Below are 20,580 nucleotides of genomic sequence, written 5' to 3'. Positions count from 1 at the left end.
AAGTTTGCATAAACCTTCAAATGTTTACTATAAAAATATTTATTCAGGCTAAGAAATATATGTAGTTTTAGATAATATAGTGTTAGGTTTTAATTGATTGGATTCTAAATAATAAAATGAATAATGACAAAAAATATAAAATAAGTCGACAATAACGGATACACATAATCGAAGCAAGCGCATAATTAAGAAAACCAAAAAGCACACTGACAATGTATGACATACAAACAAAACATGACTTACACGATAGTTAAACTGAAACATCCACACAGTCTAATTCTTTGGCTAAAACTTTGGATATTATATCAGTCTCTTTTATATTTACAGGACCTTCATAAAGGTAATATTTATCAGTACTGTGATACGTAAAATGTGGACGTGGCTTGCGTGGAGCCCGAGACAGAAAAGAATTGTACCATTCTGTGTATGGTACCGTTGAGACCGACGGCCTCCGTCACCTGTTGAACAACAAACGTGAGACAAGACCACGGTATGGCCACATTCATATGTTAGACATACGCACTACTCGATGTTAAATACAAGAGCACCTCGCTAAATTTTTTATTCAGCTAAGGTGTAAACAGTGCGTGACTAATTTTGTGCCAGTGTTGAAATTATCGATTTAAAGAAACTAAGAAAGCATGATGGGTGGTTTTGCTAAAGTAATTAGGCAGTGACGGCGTGATTCGGATCGGGGAGGACGTCTTGTAACAGAGAATTTGTAGTATCTATTTCGACTATATCTACTATAACTATATTTACTACAAATTTCCTGTTGAAATAGGAGATTTTTTTTCTACCACCGTTTTTTGCTTGTCGTATCTGTGAGTACATTTCAATGTTATTTTTTCGGGGAAGCGTTATGTGTGCTACAGCCATATTGTAGAATACTCCGTATTACAAAATGGCGCGCCACATTTCAAAACATATTAGAACGTATTAGCATTAACATAAAGTAGTAGTTAGTATTAACGTAAAGTAGCTGCATTACAAAAGGGTGCCGCCGCCGCCGCCATTTTGTAATGCGGCGCGGTGTTTTGTTAAATGGCGAATTCTCTAAAATGGCTGCGACACGTGCACCGGGTTGCCAGCTCTGACCATGCGCTACCCGTGACTCAGCCTACATTCCTTTAGAAATATACTGTACACTTACATTAAGAGTGGGTTTCACTTCACTCAACACTGCAAACCCAAAATTAGTTGGCATTAGATACCCAGTATAAGCAAAGCTACCCCTTTAGCATTTTCATTTAACCTTGTTAGTATTAACATTAATAGTAGACGATTACCACAACTGTTACAGACTACTAGCGATTTGTTCAAGGGCATTGCTTTTATTTAAAGCCAAAAAACATTTGAAACCACAAATAGTTCTTCATATTATATAATTTAACAATTTATCACAAAATTACAAATGTGAAAACTAGACCTCACTCTTGTTTAACAAAATGTCATAAGTATGATTTTATCGTACTCTTTTAATTTTCTTCCATAATTTAAAGTTTTGATTCACAACACATCTGGTATCATTATTACATAGGTTTTATAGTAATTGGTAAGAAATAGTTCCAATAAAATCTTCGTTGCGGACATCGAATAAGGGCTAACGCGATCAAATTCACTGCTGGAGGCCCTAGTGTAGTAACCCTCATTCAACTGTTTTATTATCAGTGTAGACAGAGAAAGCTATAAAGTTAATATTTTTCGTTTCATTCCTTCAATAAAGAGAATTGGAAACACACGAGAAGAAACGGTACAGAGCGCAAATTGTTTGTCCCCTTTTTGTACGAGACGGGCCGGGAAGTTACTGTGAAAATGTTCAATCTCATTAGATAACGCTAGGTCGTCCCTCCCTCCCTACTTACCGGCGCGTGGTCGTCGTCGTCGTCGTCGTCGGAGGGGTCGGTGGACCAGCACGGCTCCTCGTGCGCGTCGCACGACGCGAGGCGCGCGGGCGGCGCCGCGCCTCGCGCGCGCTCGCCCACGCCGCTCACCACGTCCCACGAGTTCGTTTGGATCAGTGTTCTAGAAAGTTCATTTCAAAAATGATTACCTGTAATTATTTTGTTGCAAAAGATAAAAAGAACTGTGAAAAGCGAAAAAGCGGATAGATACCTGAATAAACACTGTCTAAACACTAACTTTATTTATGTTTCGTACCAAGCACAAAGAAAGTTACCATTGTACCCAATGAGTCCCAGGACTCAAATAGATAGCTAACATATATAAGTATAAAGCAAAAACGTAGGCGTACATAATATGTCCAACAGAAAAATCTAAAATAATTTTAACATAATTGTTATTTTCTCTGATGTTTGAAGAATAATCACATTATCAATTAATGTGAACTGCCCTGTACATATAATGAATGTGTTCAATCAAACACACCTGTGCTGCGCTCCATACTGCCGCACTCTTTCTCCTTTCAACTCTTTCAGTTGATCGAGAAGCACCCTCTTGATGCGGTCTACCCACGCCCTCTTGATCTCCACTGTGGGCGATATTATCGTGTGGACCTCTTGTCTGCCTTGTCTCCACACCTCAAACTTGCGAGGGTCACCTTTTACCGACTCCGTTAAACCGATTTGTGACATCTGCGGACGAAAATTATAAGTAAATCACTGATGGAAAGTGAAGACAAGATTATTTATGTTTACGATAAAAATGCCATCAAAAACATGCTGTAAAAACACCAAGTCTCGCAGCTCAGTTTTTCTACCGTAAAAAGTTGTGAGATACATGTAATACCAAGTCGGTTAATTTATTCAGTCTCTTACTACTCTACTCTACTTATGGGACATTCTGTCTTAAGTTATTACGTAAGTTATTATCATATCACTATTAAAAATCTTTTACGTTTTGATATGTATTAAATACGTCATAGATATACCACAAAAATATAAATATCAGTTTCAACAATCTTAGTTTTCAGTTGGCTGGTTTGAAGAAGAGGAGTAACTTATAATCAATATGTCGTCGCCGCGGCGTTATGGAGTCTTAGTTTGACCTGATTTTCTGATCCCACATGAAAATCCCTGCCATGCATTAATAAGAAACCCAACATTAAATTACCTGGAGATCATGTTTGAAATGATACGTGGCCTTATTATGGCTGTTCTTGGTGGCCGGCTTGCAGAAGAGCATGGACTTCTCGTACAAGAAGATGTGTCGCCGCCGCGGTCGTATTCGCAGTCGGAGGTCCCTCTTGTTCTCTGACACGACAAGGAATGACCCTTGCATCAGCAGCTCGCCTTGCTGGCTGAGATCCACCTGGAGATTGTAAATACAAATCTATAAATTACTGATTTGATTTGACGCTCTTAAGCTGTATTCCTGAAACCAACTATGTAACTCATCAATCTAGATGAGCAATTCAGCTGGGAGGAATATAAAATATGAAATCCACACAAACGAAGGATACTTACAGGGACGCCAGTGATGGCGATCTGATGCATGGAGTCGTTGACGCACTTGAGCACGACGAGCATGCAGTCCAGCGCTTGCTGTAGACCCGTCGTCATCGAGTGGTTGCACTCGCTGTAGCGGATCAGGTCCTGGGAGTTAACAATAGTTATTGGATGAACGTGACATATGTCGTCTATGTTATTTATCAACGAGTAAAAAATACAGTTGTTAGGTAAAAACATGACAAGCAAATAATATTTTAAACTTAAATGACAAATGAATGAAACAGTAGAAGATTCAGGTCATGCAGGTTGGGTCAAGGGAAGTGCTGGACAGAGAAGGAAGTTGGAAAAGAGGTAAAATAATGGTGAAATATTAAATTAGCTGGAATTTTATAGGTCAATAGTCTATTCCCAATATACAATTCGAAAAAATAACCTATGTGCCTAAGTATTAGGTTATAACTTTACGAGTAAACTATCGATATCCATCCCGGCGTGATTAACAAACATCCATATTTTCGCCTAAACACTATTTGAATTAGTTGGCTACCTTCAACAACAACTGGTACTTGGTGATCCTCTGCACGGGTTTGAGCAGATAAGCCGCGAGAGGCAGTTTGTGTCCCAATCGCAGCTGACATGCCTGCAGGAACAGGTGTGTGTCCACCAGCGTCTCCCGGAGCCGCTCAGAGCGGGGTATGTTCTGGCAGTAGTAGCTATATAGGCGGAAGAACGTCTCTCTCTGGAAAAAAATTATTCTTATAGTTGATTACTTATTTCATTTCCATTTGTGAAGAACTGTAATTGGCTTCTTTATTTATTAAATGTTTCTTGTTTTATGATTTTGAGTTGTTATTTTAAGAGCTAGTGGTTTTCTTTGTTTGGAAAAAAGAAAATAGACGTGAAATTCCCGAAGAGCACGTGGCCGATTAGAACTAAAGTTGTAATACAAATATTTAAAGCAATTGGAGCAACACCAACCTTTTCAACAAAACACAACGCGACGAGCTCAGTGGCCGATATGGACCGCTCCAGATCCTTGAGGAACACATCCTGGTGGAAGGTGAACAGTTCGTGTAAGTTCCCAAAGAGTACGTCTGCTTGGCCGACCAGAGCTGACGGCAGTAGGTGCTGGTTCTCCGGTTTCTCTATCTCTTCTTTGTAACCCTGGAACAACAACAGGATTTTGTTTTATAAAGCAAAGTAACGGTCGATCAAATTTAAATTGCCGTTTAAATTATTATTTCCATTTGTGGCAACTTGTTACCTCTTTTATTCAATACGTCTCTTCGGTGAGTGTAAGTTATTTTATCATTACATTTGGGACAAAAAATATGAATGATGCCCCTGCACCTTCATTGCAATACCACTCGATGATGTATTGTTATAAAAACAGTGACAATGAACTTTTTATTTTTACTATTTTACTAATGTGATAAATTTTGTGATTTGGTTAAATGATAAGTCATCTATAAAGCTAACAGTACTAATATAAAACCATAACAATCTATTGAAGTTTACGATGAGTACCATAATTTCAATTATGAAATAACCATAAAGCGTTTAATTGCATCGATTAGGTACCTACATAATTTGTAATATTATTACCGAGGTAAGCATTGAAGAGCAGTAGCTAACTGCATCGCACCAATCCTGCAATCGCCTATCGTAATCTTCATAGATGGCTTCTAAACATTCGCACTCCGAAGGCGTCAGGGTATTCTTCCAAAACTTCGACTTTTTCTTCCATTTCTGCAGCGTTGATGTCCAATTACTAAAGGTCTGATTCCTGTGCAAACTCTGTGTTTTTCTCTGCTCCTGGTATATAGTTTGATAACGGCTACAGTTACGCGAATAAGTGTTGCTTTTATTAGGATTAATATATTTTTTTGGTTTTCGATAGGATAGTGTCGAATGTAAACTGCGTACATAGCTGTCGGTGTTGCTTCTCCTGCACATGGTTGAACTTTTTTTACTACAGTGCGATATGGAAGAGTAATGGGCCTCTATTGTGTGATTCCATTCTTTCATTATCCTTTTGTAATCCTTCAGGATAGTTGACAATATATCTCCCGACTGTGGACTGCTCTGCATAGTGTGACGTAATTCTGTGCAGCTGGACGACTTCAGTTGTGAATCTTTAGAATTAGTTATATCACTCATAAATTCGGATAAAGAAAGTCTTGCGTCTGGGTCAAGACAGCCATATAAAGGATTTCGAACATACTCCGGCACATCCATAACTGTCGCGGCTGTAGTCAGCGATTCCGCAGTAGTATCTTCGGAAGCCGTAACAATATCGGAATCCGGTAAATACTCGATTTTCTCTTCGATTTTTCGTGAATATTCATAACCAGGCAGCGGTCTACCGTAGAAGAAATTTCCAATGAACGGTTCCGTATTAACGGGCTTTATATTGACGCATTTAACACGAGTGTTTTTTCCGACATCACTCACGGACTTCTTGCACTTTTTGAGGACACCGTTTTTGTCTCTCTCGAAGAGAGGGAGTTGATTGGCGTAGTCGCTGAACAGGGTGGAATCTGAGGCGGATCTGGTGAGGCGTTTCTTGCTGCGCGTCGTGAGATTATCATTTTTCCTATAATACCAGGAGTATGAGGTACCGACACTGAGATTCGCGGAAGACTTATGAAGGTCGTACTTTCCATACTTCATGGTGAAGTTAGTGGAAGTGTGCCTGCAGCGGAGTGCAGTCAGCGAATGTGTCTCGCATGCGTTCCGCTCGGCGGCGATGCATCGCTTGCGTGTTGCACTCTATGCACCAGATCCGCAGTGCTTGCGATGGACTGAAGACGCTCAGCATGAACTACATATCAATGGCATATTTAATTTATAGAGCGCGTAATGAAGGAGATATCGCGGTTGTGTTAGAACTAATCGACTGAACAATCGGAAAGTTTATTAGTGAATTAATAAATGTTGATTTAGAAAAAAGAAATATGGTTAGTAACTATTGAATCTCATTGTATGATAGCTTTTTGATTAAGAACCAAAATATAATAGACAACTAAATAATTTACATTAGGACACAAAAAACAAGCAGACCAAATGTCCGCATCAAACACTGCCCCGTTTCACTTATTAGCAAGTAAAATTAAAATTATTATGTCATTCCATGTTTGATTTACTTGCCTCCATAACTGCCTATTCTTATTTATCAATGACAGAAACTCGACATGACCATTATGCGATCGTCATTGCTAAAAAGAAAGTTTTTATCGAGCTTTCGATTCCAACACATCGTGTGAGTTTAAACCATATTGCACTGAAGATATGCTAACCGCAATACGACCCAGAAATCTTTAATGACTAACGTTTTATTCTTTACAAAATATAACTGCAAGTATTTGCCGTGATACTTTCAGTTGGATATTGAAAAGTATTTATTATTTAATACAATTTTAAAGTGTCATCAAATCATCATGTACCTATGCTTAATTATTTTACCCAGTCAAATACCCAGGCTAAAAACTACAACTTCCTAACATGTCTATTGTAAAATAGACGATTTCCAAAAATGACGTTTCGAAAATGACAAATCCTCAGGCATCCTCGGTGGAGCTCTTCGACCCGCCAGATGTGCCAACTCTGGCCTCCACAGCTATCACTTCTTCTTTTCGAGTCATTATGGCTATTTATATTACATGAGACCAGGATGTGGCCACTAAATAAATGTATTAGCTATCACTTACGTTGAGTATAGAGCCCAGCTCCTGCACGTAAACCCGCTCCGTCTGGAGTAGCTCAGCCAACACGTGGCCGCGTCTCGACCGCTGCGCCTCGGCGTCCTCTGTGGAGCTCTCTGAACCGCCTGATGTTTCCATCTGAAGACAAAATAGAAAAATGTTAATCGACGGATTATCGCCGCGCAAGAACAATTTTTTGATGGAAATAATAATAGGGCTATAAACTCCCAAAGCTTATTATGTTTTTGATATATTTTTGTTCATTCGTTTTCCTTTCGCCTTATCACATTTACAATATTACATTGTATACGTAAATAGCATTTCGCAGTACCTGTTTGTTGATGTTATCATTTAAAATATTTATATATTTTAAATGAACACAAACAGCTATACACATTATTTATATGCTGATTTGAAGATCGCGTTGCTAAAAGCTTATTTCATTTTCTATTTTTGTGATAAGTTAAATATACCTATTTTAAATTAATAAATTAGTGACGCCTTTTTTTGGGAACTATTTTGGATTTGTTGTTTTTATTGTAAAACAGTGACAATTCTCATTTGACGTCTATGCATACAGTTTAGAAATGCATAAAAATCCAAGTACATTATATGGAATTAGTAGGTGAAGTATATCCCACAGATATTGGAACATATTTCCCTATATATTTTCGTAGTTTGGATGACAATGCATTATTATGTTATGCCTGATGGTGCACCCAGAAAAGGCACCAGACGTGGGAAACCCATCAACGATTTACTGCACGGACATGATATTTTTGTCACACATTGAAAGTTATAAGATCTCTCTGATAACAATAAAACTTATTTCAAAAATAGAAAACATATTTCTTTTCGATATTCATAGTAGTTTACTACCTCGGCCAAAAAGATGAGTTATAATTTCAATTCAACCATCGAGGTAATAGCGTATTTATTTATAGACACCAACGGGACAGATCCACCCCATTTGATCTCGTTACGTATAGAGAACGGCCTTGGTGCTCCCTTCGAGGGCCAGGTGTCTCAAGTCGTTAACACGTGATTCTAGCTGCCTTTCACTTCCTTTGCACACATGTAATTTCATGGGAAATAGTAATGGAGATCACGCCTTAAAATTACATATTTTCATAAAGTAGATATATTGGATTTGATTAATTGAGAAAATATTACTCGTAAGTAACTGCTGGTCTCAACAAGTTTTACATTAAGTTGTTATTACGGACTTGATGTTAATAGACTTTTAAATATTGCAATTAGGCTTAGCATTCATAGTGATACAAACGTAAACGACTGGCTGACTGTTATATGGCTAACTGCATTGTTAAACGTATAAAATGCTGGCTTAAAGCCTGAGGCTATTTCAAACGATCGTACTAATATTATAAATGCGAAAATTTGTGAGGATGTATGTGTTCATGTTTGTTACTCTTTCACGCGAAATCTACTGGACGGATTGTTATGTAATTTGGTACACGGGTAGAATATAAACTGGAATAACACATAGGGTACTTTTTATCCTAAAATTCCCACGGGAGCGAAGCCCCGGGACGCGCAAAGTATATTTATACGAAACGTATAGTATTACTAATGCGTATTCATGTCTACCAAGCGGTATCACTTCTGGCAAGGTAGTACCAAAACAAGCTCCCTAATCTACGGTAATACGGTCAACTAAAGTTTACATTCACTATAGTATGTAGTCGTAAACATGCCAAAAGTTTATCTAATTCGTTCAATATTATGTAAGTAAGTAACTAGAACCGTTCGTGTGAACTATTAAATTCAACTCCAACAAAGTAAGATTAACCGTCCCGGTGCGCCACATCGTTATTGTTATTAAGCGACAATTTCCAACTTACAGGTTTGCGTTGCTCCGAAAAATCCTTAACTATCTTATATCCAGTCTTGAGCACTACGTTCAATGTATCCATTTTATCATAAACATGTGAACACGCGTCCCAGATATATGGGAGAATACGGGCACATGCTTGTGTCGGGAGCAAGAATAAGGAACTGCGGTGTCTGGCGGGAAGCCGGGTCGTTGGGGTAAAAAAAGTTGTCTTGCCTTCTAGTGCAGTGGTCGGCTCGATTGTTGCTCTACTTGGATAACGTTTTGCGTACTGTACCTATATCGATGCTTGACCTTTGTAAGGAATATAACTAGGCCGTTATTAATGGCATAATGTATAGATGGACAATTATCTCATTCAGGGAAGCGAGTGATATTTCGAGGTCATGGTATTATCTCTATGTATAAACCGATTAAGTAATTAAGTTAAATCCAATATTTAAACACTGTATCTGTTGTTACTGCCACATTAACATTCGGGTAATAGATTAATATTGGCTTGGCTGTATTCCATGATTAATTTAATAGGTAGAGCATTATACCAGTCAGCTAAACATTAACTAAAAGGGCAAGCGAGCAGTTACTAGTTTACAACCGCCATAAGATGCACTATTTTTTTTTTTTTTTTTTAATATATTAGGACAAATCACACAGATTGAGTTAGCCCCAAAGTAAGTTCGAGACTTGTGTTATGGGATACTAACTCAACGATACTATATTTTATAACAAATACATAAATAGATAAACATCCAAGACCCGGGCCAATCAGAAAAAGATCATTTTCCATCATGACCCGACCGGGGATCGAACCCGGGACCTCTCGGTTCAGTGGCAAGAACTTTACCATTGCGCCACCGAGGTCGTCAACTATATCTGAGTTCTTTTTGATCAAAATGTTTTGATCTCGATTTTCTGATAATAAGACTTAGAGTTCTATTGAAATTTCCTGTGCAAGAGTGTTTTTTTAACCACAACAGTAATACACTTTAGGCATTACAGGCATTACATTACATATACACTTCCACAGTATTTAATAATAAGTAGTTACCCAAACCATAAATCACGCATATCTTTCTAGTCTAGTCTATGCCTTGGGCCACCAGATCTCACGTTAGAATATTTATAAGTTACATAAAATATTATGCAAAAAAATCTTCAATATTTAATTCTATCTTTATTTAGCGAGACAGCGGCAAAACTAGAACATAATAGCATAATTTCTGAATTTTCGGCTAGTAAATTGCTATATTACAGATTTTGAAGTAGAGCATCACACTGTTGCCGTAGTTTTAAAGGACTTTAGTTTTATTATTCAAAGGTATTGATCTCACGGGCTGGCCGAGCGTTATTGTTCTTTAAATCTTTTCTCCGAAACATCTGTGATGTACTATTGTAGTTTATTTGAAGAACTGGAGCACGTGCTCACATTGTGAGAATACAAATTGTATTAAAATTTCTACTACAAATAACAAAAAATGCGACGTTAGTTTTAAAATTAAACTATGAAGTTCAAAATTGAACACTGTTTTATTCAAAGGTTGATATACAACTACAAAGAGTATGTAAAATTATAGACGTGGAGTAAACATTCGGTCACAGGATTTCCGATCTTAACAAGATCTTGTTAAAGTTCATATTCGTATTTATTGTTGTTGTAGCGATGTTATCATTATTAACGTTTGATTTGTAAACCGTTATCTAATTTTAGGACGATATTTTTATTTCCCACGCTTTGGTCTATTATATACAAGAGCATTACCGAAAAGAGCTGTTGTGCTATGTCATGATAATTCATTAACGCGTTTATCCTGCAATGTGAGTAACATTTTTTTTATACGTTGGTGTACTTGCGTTCGTATTTTTTGTAATTATTATTATGTATTCTCTCAAATAGATTTGTTTTGTATAATCAATACGGGCCCACGAATGAATGGAGATGTTAACATAATCAATACCTCTACTTTAGGGCTGTCCGAGGAGAAATGATTCTCACTTTTGAAAAAAATCCAATAACCGTGAAAAAACGAAACTAGAGAAAATTAACAAAATTCGGCGGAGCATCATATTTGATATTTATTCGGTGTGTCCATTAGCTAGTTATTTATATGGTCAAATTTTGACATCAAGGCAATATTCTACCAGGGTGTATTGTCAAACAATATTTTTCTTATTGTGTTATTTATTTAACAAATTCTTGTTTGTACTGCAAAAATTTCACGTATAGTTATAAGTCCACTTTTGTTCTAGAAAATAACTTAAGTTTTGTAAAGCTTTTTAAACAAAAGCTCCTGGGTCGTATTGTGCCCTCACATACCTGCGTTCTACCATGTACGTTTTGTCGGTTAAAAAGGTACCTACATAAATAACAGATGTATTGTTTTTACTGTTTCAAATAAATTGTAAATTATGTTAGTGTAATTGTCCCTGAGTATTGCTTGATTTTCATCTCAAAATTAAGTATACGACAAAAAATCTATTAAAATATTGGTGGATTGTGTAAAAATAATAATTCAAACTCTAAAAAAATATCTAGCACCAGCTTAGCTAGAGTAAAGATTAACAAATTCAACGAGCTATTGTTCCTATGACAATAGCTAGCATAGTACACCTATGTTTTACTACTTACGTGCTAGATGAGTACAACTTTGTTTGTTTGTTGGAACTTGAGAATGGATCTTCGCATTATGTCATACCAGCATTTGTAGCAGTATTAAGAACCCCACCAGTTAGTAGCTAGATAGGTTTACGCCTAATAAACTACGTAAACCTAAAGTAAATACTATTTACTTTACTTACGCCCGACATTTTTAACCCCCGACGCAAAAAGAGAGGGGTTATAAGTGTAACGTGTCTGTCTGTGTACCTGTCTGTGTCATCGTAGCTCCCAAACGTATGAACCGATTTTCGTTTAGTTTTTTTGTCATAGATAATTTTATCCAGAGTGTTCTTAGCCATGTTACATGAAAATCGGTTCAGCCGTTCAAAAGTTGTAGCGAAATGTATATTGAAAGTTGGGGGTTTTTTAATTTGTCTAACAAATAAACCTGTTTATGTAAAAGTTTATGTACAAAAAGTCGGGCGCAACCTCAACTATGGTTGCTAGGGTTTGTAATTTTAGTTAACCATATACGCAAGTTTTAATTGAGATTTGGATAACATATAAATATAAATATAAATATAAATATATTAGGACAAATCACACAGATTGAGCTAGCCCCAAAGTAAGTTCGAGACTTGTGTTATGGGATACTAACTCAACGATACTATATTTTATAACAAATACATATATAGATAAACATCCAAGACCCGGGCCAATCAGAAAAAGATCATTTTCCATCATGACCCGACCGGGGATCGAACCCGGGACCTCTCGGTTCAGTGGCAAGAATCTTACCACTGCGCCACCGAGGTCGTCACATAACATAATTTGATATCGAATAATTTTACTATATCCTTACTATATTCATGTAAAATAAAGCATTGTGATAGGCTTTAATATTTTTAAAAAATCCGATGTCTTTTGGGGTAACAGTTAAAAAAAATCCATTTTATCCCAACCTCTACTACACCTACTTTTCCATCCTCTCTTTTAGATACTTCGCGTACAATCGCCTCAACCATATCCGCCCTTGCACATGTTTGCATGTATGTAATGCATGACCCCGACTGTGCACTTGAACTGATTGACCATATGAGTCCAATTGTGCGCCCGCGCCGCCCGCCGTGATTCATATCATACGAGTCATAAAGGTCCTTACACACATCATTTTGATTACGCGCATGAGCAGATGATGCGGTCTGTTCTACTTTCAAATACAACTTTTTTAACAATATTAATTAAAGAGCTAAAAAAATAATTGGACGGCGTCGAAAATAAATTCTGATGTAGATAGCAAAGCAATTTAATATAGAGCTTTGGAATGATCCTTGGAAGCGGCGAGGGTGTTGAATATTGATTTGTTGTTTAATAAAACATTGATGATATACTTCCACGCCCCACATACCCTCTATTGCTATTTGGAAGGTTAAATTAATCGGTTCAGTGAGAACAGCAAGGTATTTCTTTTATCCATGGCGAGACCCTATTTAATGTTGTATCAATGGTTAATTTCTAAGTATATTTGATTAATATTTTTTTATAAATATTTCGCTTTTTATAACTTTCTTATTGGTGGGCAGAATAAAAAATCTCGCATTAGTGTGGACGGGGTCTAACGATTGCAGTGGAGTGAGCTTATTATTAGTTCTCTTTTATTTAAATTTTATTTAACACCCTCCTCTCTGTCGGCGTTGTGTGAAAATTAAACGAATATTTAAAACTTGGAAATTGTACTGTTTTGATCTGACAAGTAATAAAGTTGAAAGTCATGCCTTTAGACGTCTTAAACAAATTCTGACATCAGTGGTTGTGTCAAACGTAACGTCAAAATTGACTGGTGCAACACACACAATCATGGAATTAGTAGGTACTCGTTACAAAGTACTTATTAAATATGCAACCCAAATGATTGACATTTGGTTGATTGTCACTTCTTATTAGGAAGTTCCCACGGGAGCGAAGCCCCGGGGCACAGCTAGTTATTAATAAAAAAGGAATACAGTTAGGTTATTGGCAGGAGTGAACTGGCACACGCTCCCGTTACGTTGTAACTGTTACTTGGAACTTACATAATTCTTCGGGTTCTGTGGGAGCTTGCCGATCTTTGTGCGATTGGAACATTAATATAATTGGAGTCGTTTCTAGGGAATCCATCTCCCTAATTGCAGATAAACATGTTTGCCGTATTATTTATAACTTGTAAATACTTCAAATAACTCGTGGTAGTGCATAAGTACAACAAGAGTTTTAATTGTAATTATTATTTACAGAACATTCCTTTTTAATCAAAATCAAATCAAATCAAATCGTTTATTCAGAAATTAAACCTTTTTCATGTCAAATTTTATATTCTATAATAATTTCTTAAAAAGCTACAAACTACTGGCATTTCGGAACGACCGCTGCTGAGTTTAGTTATTGAATAAATATCAGCCGAGCATGTGGTGTATTATGTGTGGACTTTCGATTAAATTGATTGACCTAGTGAAGAGGAGAATAAATAAATCAGGGTTTGTTCGTCCATCAAATCAACACACGCTAGGTACTTACATGACCTTATTCTAGATTTCTATTCGCTTGAAATCGTTTTGATATACGTTGTAATCAATATTGTAGTTATTTTATAAGATACACAAAATGTTACGATCCTAATACTTACATTTGTACGTTACATAATCTATTCGTTGTTTACAAAAGCAAATAATGATGATGAAGTGTCATAAAAAATCTACAAAATTTATGGCACTAATTTTTCACACGCATACACACAAACAGCGAATCGTGTAAGAGTGAATTGCACAACAACAACTATACGAGTATAGTACAGATCGATGTCTTATATGTGTGCATCATAAAGATATTATAATATCCCGAAGGATTTACTATTTCTAAAAGGCTAGGATTTACTAGCTGATTTGAACCATGGCGTACCTACCTTCGGTCTACGTCCACTCAAATCGTCTATTCTACTTGTGCGTGCATGACGCTACTCACACATGTATGTATGACTATGATATGCTTTGTATGCTCTATAGCAAGAGGTAATTACGAAGTGAGGATCGTTTGTGGCAACAACAGTGCTAATTGCTGGTTGCGTGATCGTGAGAACAAACAACAATAACCATTTCTCCTAAACGTCTTTGTGCGAACATATCTTCGTTATTAAGTATTGATTGTAAATCACACAAAGGGAGTCATTAAATAACAAGGATTGTCTGATTCTATGTAAAATTGCTGAATTTAAAAAGAAACGAAAAGTGGCAACTTACAGAATTAATTTTATAGGAAAATTCTTCCATCACCTGCGCCCAACACATCTGGGCGCTACATCTTGACGTATTAATGACACAAGTTCCAACAGTCTTGGTAGATAACGGCTGCAATTCTGTTATAACATCTGATTTTAATGATTTCTTTTTAAGTGAAGATGAAGATGGTGAAGTCAAGATTTGAAGAGATGCTTGCGTTCTAGGTTCGTACAATAATCTGGGTGATGCTGGCGCACTTTTCGACGGTTCTTGTTCGATTATAGCTTCCAATGATGCTTTTTGTAATTCATTATTACTATTTTTACAAGACGCATATTCAGGTTCATTCGACAAAGTACTATATTCAGAGATAACATTAGTTGGTAGATTTGTTGTACTTCGAGAAGCATATTCTGGACTTGTTGATGTAACAGGTGCATCTTTTGGCAAAAGTAACTTCAGATCAGCTATTTCACAGTATATAGGAGATTTGTGCTTATATTTTGTTGACAATGGATTGCGCACTGGCGATACATGAGTACTTTTCGGAAGTCTGGGTGATTGATTGCGTAGGTCAAGTTCAACACCTGGAGATGTGCTTCTTGACCTGCGTAGGTTAGTTATAGTGCAATATATAGGAGACGCGCTTCGATCTGCTTGAGACGGAGGTGAATTTTGCTTAGGAAATTCATGAGTATTATTAGCCTGACAAATTGACTTGAAGCGTGATACTTGCACGCTTAAAGACCGACACGATGGTGATTCTTCTGAGTTTTTCGGTTCGCTCTGTAAATTTTGAAATTCTGTAGGTTTTTGTTGAAGACAACTCAGGGGAGATATTGGTTGTTCCTTTCGCCAGCGCATGGGTGCAAAACCTTTAGGCGTCTTTTCTTTAGATTCATATAATTCCTTCAACTCACTCACATTTTTAGAATCCTCTGTCTTCACTGACATCATAGTTTTAATCACTATAAAAACAATTACATACACACGTTACATTACGTCTGGGAAAGTTTAGTAGGAAAATTTTATTACTGCAATATTTAACAATTAGTTTCCCATCAGAAAGTGACGAGTTATCAGTAAACGAGTCGGTTGTTAACTAGAGTTTCGTAACTAGACAAATTATTCAGGGCACCAGTTCATATGCAGATAGCGATTCATGCAAATGCACTAATTATTGGAGTGCATTCAGTGTTCCGCCATAAAACTCCCGAAAGTACAAACTTTGGTCAAAAGAATTGTAAAAAATTAAAATGTTAAATATCAAAAACATTCGATAATCCGAGGATGCACAGAACAAATTTCCGACATGATAATGGTATCTAGACTACATTCCCCGAATAGGATAGTGCGATGTCTGTTCGGTTTTTTGATAAAATACCAAATTGGATTACTCTAAAATTGAAAAAAGTACTTCATTTCATAATAAATAATTTATTAAAGAAATTATTATATGTTCGGTGGTTGGTATAATTTTATATCTCCGTAAAATAAAAATCCAATTCTGTAATTTTTTAGCGAAATGAGAAATTTCTTGTTTGAATTAGCATATTTTTGTATGTAATCGGACCACATCAGAGCTTATTTTGTTGAGGTCACTTTAAGGTCGCATTCTTTCGCTTAGTTAGTTCCGTAGAAGCCTCAGATAATGACAAAACTGTTCCGAGGTGAGGTAACAAGCATGGCAGATAGAAGAATGATGGCAGTGATTAATCAATCTGTCTGGTGTTTGTCTGTCACCTGGTGGAAGCTGCTCATGAGAAATGAACATTGATGAATTGAAATGATGCTGACCAAGCCAAATGTTGTTTTCAGTCCAAATTGCTTTATTTAGTGTTTCTATTGGCCCGAGCGTGTTTTAGTCATGTGGAATTCGAACTCTGTGTCCATAGTTCAGCATTTGTATATTCTAAATAATTCCTAATTGGACATGGTCAAAACTAATAGGCATATTGGAAGAATATTTAAATCAAGAACAAAATATTGATAACAGTGATGATGTTTTACGTTTCTGAAATATTTTTCGCTAGTCTGCCTGATTGTGTAATATTATTTATTGAAAAGTTATCAAACCAAACGGATGCTGGTATAGTAGCGAAATTAACACTCCATCATAACAGCGATTATTATGGAAATTGGCGGGAAGTGGGACGCAGCCGTATCGTAGAAACTCCTCAAACCAGTTTGGAAATGTTTTGGAATGACCTTCGAATTTGAATAAAATCTCTGATGCGATTTTATCAGCTGATCAGTAAAAGTAAGTATGGTATGCCTATAACTTAGATAATAGCTTCAGCATCGTTCAGCCAAACGAACCAAAGTCAAGATTGAGAAACTTTCCTTTATTGAATAAAGCCATCCATACATCCCAAGCATGCATTATGCATCCATTTGTACAGGGCATTCATATTAGACATTGCAAATATATGTACCTATATATACGTACATAATAAATTTATCATGTTATCTGATTCGTGGTGGTGTGCAACAGAAATCGCTCACAAGTTAACCCCAAAGTAAGTTCGAGACTTTATCAACGATTCACTTTTGCTCAATTTGGGGTTAACTCAAAATGAGGGAAAAACTGAATTTTGGTATTGTGTAAAAGTTAAATTAAAATTTATTCAGGATAGTGTGATACTAATCAGCTGAAAGTCAACTATAACAATGTTTTGTTATAAATTAATTGATAATCTGCATAACGTTGATTTATCAAATATAATAATTAGCATTATTAGCATTGATGAATTTATTTCTACTTATTCAATTCACTTTCTTATATCCACGGTAAATACAGATTGTATCCGATTAGGTAATGACCGTTTGAGACCTTTTGTTTTGATGAAGAAGTTACGTGATAGGTCAGTGGATTGGCACAATAATGTCAGCTATCGTCAGATTAACGGTTACAATACAATAGTTCGCACCTTATTTTTCATAATAATGCACTTTGGTCTGATAATTTAATCTTAGATGTTTTTTGTTTTCATAAATGTTTAAGTCTTCAAGAGAGTCACTTCAAGAGAGTTTTCAGAGTCAAGATCTCCTGATTAGTTTATTTCTAGGTCTTACTTCTTCTAAAATGCTGATAAACTCATAGCTTCTTCTCCTCCGACTGAGAGAACTTAAAAACTCTTTCTCTCAACACTCTCTCTCCAGCAGAGATGTAAAATTATTCCAGTTTTCTTTGCAAAATAAGTTAAAAACAAATCACGAAACTTCGGCAGTCATTGTCGTTAGTTGTATTATAAGTTACTGATTCAGCAAAATTTTTGCCTGTAATGCCTGTCGACTTTTATGTATATTATCAATTTAAACATACTAGGGCGAGGCTTCATGAAAAATGTGAGAATTCGACCCTACGTCCAATAAAAACCATCTTGGAGATCTATTGATGGATCTTTTTGCGATATCTCCTTAAACTTGGCAGTAAAAGATATATGTGAATGCAAATTAATCTATCAATTCCCGCTCCTCCAGGATCAAAGGATTAAAAACCATGTATCGTGTTGATTTAGCAAACATAACGTGGGTGGGCAGGCAGCGCTTGCGTCACAGAGTAAGCAACCTACGAATTTAGATGAGACAAGTAGGCCCCGACCTACGACCCCACGACACCACTTTCTATCTCGGAAGGTTGTGGATTAGTCTAATTAATCAAGCGATGCGATTTATTGTGTGGGATTAGCTTCACTCTGTTGGTTAGATCATAATGTTTTTTATGCTATTATTAATACATAAATGATGATATTATACAATTCGAGACCGGTTTATGTTTTCTGTATTCAAATATACTTATTTGTATCTTATTGTACATTTGTAGTAAAAAAATATGGTGATAAAATACCCAAATGAAATGTATAAAATTCTTCATTCCATTTCCAAAATAAACATTTATGTATGAGCGCGATTGGTATATCTCTCGAATAATTGTTTTTTTAATACATGAAATTAATTCATCATGGAGTGATTTACTTTTAAAACTTCGATTTACCAATACATACCCTCATTAACAGTAACACATAAGTGTACTCGTAGGCACTATAGCTGTCCATTTTTCCATTTAGTAGGATAATCACATTAATTTGAAAATAGTTTCGAATATCTCATAATACATGCAGCAAAATATATTTATTATCTTTTTAGTTCTCATAAATATAAAAGCAAGGATTTTTAACTGGACCTTTATTTCCATAACTATTATAGTTATGGAAATTAAGGTCCAGTTAAAACAAATGTCACTGATGTCAATGAAAAAATATTTCAACCTTTAACGATTAAAATATCATTCTGTTCGTTCAGTTCTAACATTCAGTCACGTACTAAAGTTATGCTAATACAAACCAACATGCCTAATTAATAATTATATTCTATGGCAATTTGTTTCGAGTGGAAAAATACACGAAAACAGTATTTTCATTTCCTTAAATTTAATTCCGTTTATGTAAGAATTACGAAACGTTCGTATATGTTTTATTATTTAAATATGTATGGTACTTCGTGTTTTCCTACGTAATTATTTTTGTCGGTGTTTAAAAAGGCATGTTTGAAGATGTTTTTAATGTTTATTTGCTGATAACTGGAAACTGATGTCGCAACAAGATGCATATATAATGGAAATTATCGCATCTTAATTGCATCAAACTTTATAACTGTTATGCAAGTGCAGTTGCAATTAAAATAAACCAAAAAATAGATATCATGAGTGCATTTGTTAAAAAAGGTTAAGCCCACTATGAGATACTTTCCAATGACTTTATAAAAGAAGGTTATCGATTTGAAAAACGCAATTTCACAAATTAATTTCTATTATAATAACTATAATCGACGTTTGTCATATGATATTAATAAAAATATTTTCTATGGAAAAATATGGGATATGATAGATGCTGTACCGGTGATGCCCCTTTGCAATTGACCTAATGTTTTAGGGTTCGTTTCCCTTCAAATTTGATTGTTGTGTTCATAATTTTAATAATATTAGCATTATGATTCTACTCTCAGAATAATATCATAATACTTAATCACATATAAAGCCTAACGTGCCAGCGAATTTTAGACGAATGAGAGAGAAAGTTGCCAAATGATTTCCGCCATAATAAAATTAACCTGATCTTGGTAAAACGTTTTGCTATTCGTTTTTCGATTATAAAGTTCTCAGTGGTCTTCTTTTAGGAAAAAAAATTGGAAGATAGAAATATAGGGAATACTTTTTAAGTAGAACAGTTCATTACTTATAGAATATCAGAATATCGAGTGCAATTTTGAGTTTATTTAAAATAAGTCAAAAAGTGTTTGATTAAACATTATGAGCAATCTACTACGAAGCAATAACAGGACGTATTTGTTACCTTTTAATTTTACATTTCTTAACTTGTCCATAAACAATGATAGTTAAAAATGAAAATGTTTCTAATCATTGGGATCTCAACGTTTATTACGTTATACGTTTATACATTTATGATGAAAGCATACGAGACCATTCATTCCTGACATACACAGTCCAACAATTTCCTGACCTGTACTGACTTCTCATTCCTTAGAACTAGTTTCACTTGTCAGCTCAGTTGTAGGATTATAGTGAACCTCTATTCCATGGTAATAACCACCATTTTGCAATGTATTTCCATAGGTTGTTGTACTGATTACGGTACCTAAAGTTTCCTTTTCTGAGCTTAAAACCTGACCGCAAGAAAGTGACCAGATGTAATATCATAAATGTTGTTACTTATATTACCTATCTGTTTGAATATCATCTTGACTC

At 35.7% G+C, this 20,580-nt stretch overlaps 1 protein-coding gene across 10 annotated transcripts in view; it reads right to left on the bottom strand.

Annotated features, from left to right (window-relative positions):
* Nucleotides 1-20,580, bottom strand: part of LOC128677408 (guanine nucleotide exchange factor DBS-like) — a 92,592-nt gene that overhangs the window by 4,596 nt on the left and 67,416 nt on the right. For 7 of the 10 annotated variants that reach the window (XM_053758216.1, XM_053758263.2, XM_053758226.1 and 4 more), the window contains exons 12-18: nt 7,121-7,252; nt 4,389-4,574; nt 3,958-4,149; nt 3,426-3,554; nt 3,073-3,270; nt 2,389-2,594; nt 1,866-2,025 (exon numbers count right to left, since the gene is read on the bottom strand). In XM_053758216.1, the coding sequence (XP_053614191.1) occupies nt 1,866-2,025; nt 2,389-2,594; nt 3,073-3,270; nt 3,426-3,554; nt 3,958-4,149; nt 4,389-4,574; nt 7,121-7,252 (1,203 nt within the window). Of the gene's footprint in view, nt 1-243; nt 459-1,153; nt 1,183-1,865; nt 2,026-2,388; nt 2,595-3,072; nt 3,271-3,425; nt 3,555-3,957; nt 4,150-4,388; nt 4,575-7,120; nt 7,253-20,580 lie in introns of those variants that run through there. The other 3 variants (XM_053758292.2, XR_008405531.1, XM_053758283.1) reach the window with 3 other exon arrangements.

This window comes from Plodia interpunctella, chromosome 2, assembly GCF_027563975.2.
Source record: "Plodia interpunctella isolate USDA-ARS_2022_Savannah chromosome 2, ilPloInte3.2, whole genome shotgun sequence".
Lineage (NCBI taxonomy): Eukaryota > Metazoa > Arthropoda > Insecta > Lepidoptera > Pyralidae > Plodia > Plodia interpunctella.
Note: the sequence above shows the minus strand (reverse complement) of the source record. Positions and strands in the feature narration are given on the sequence as shown.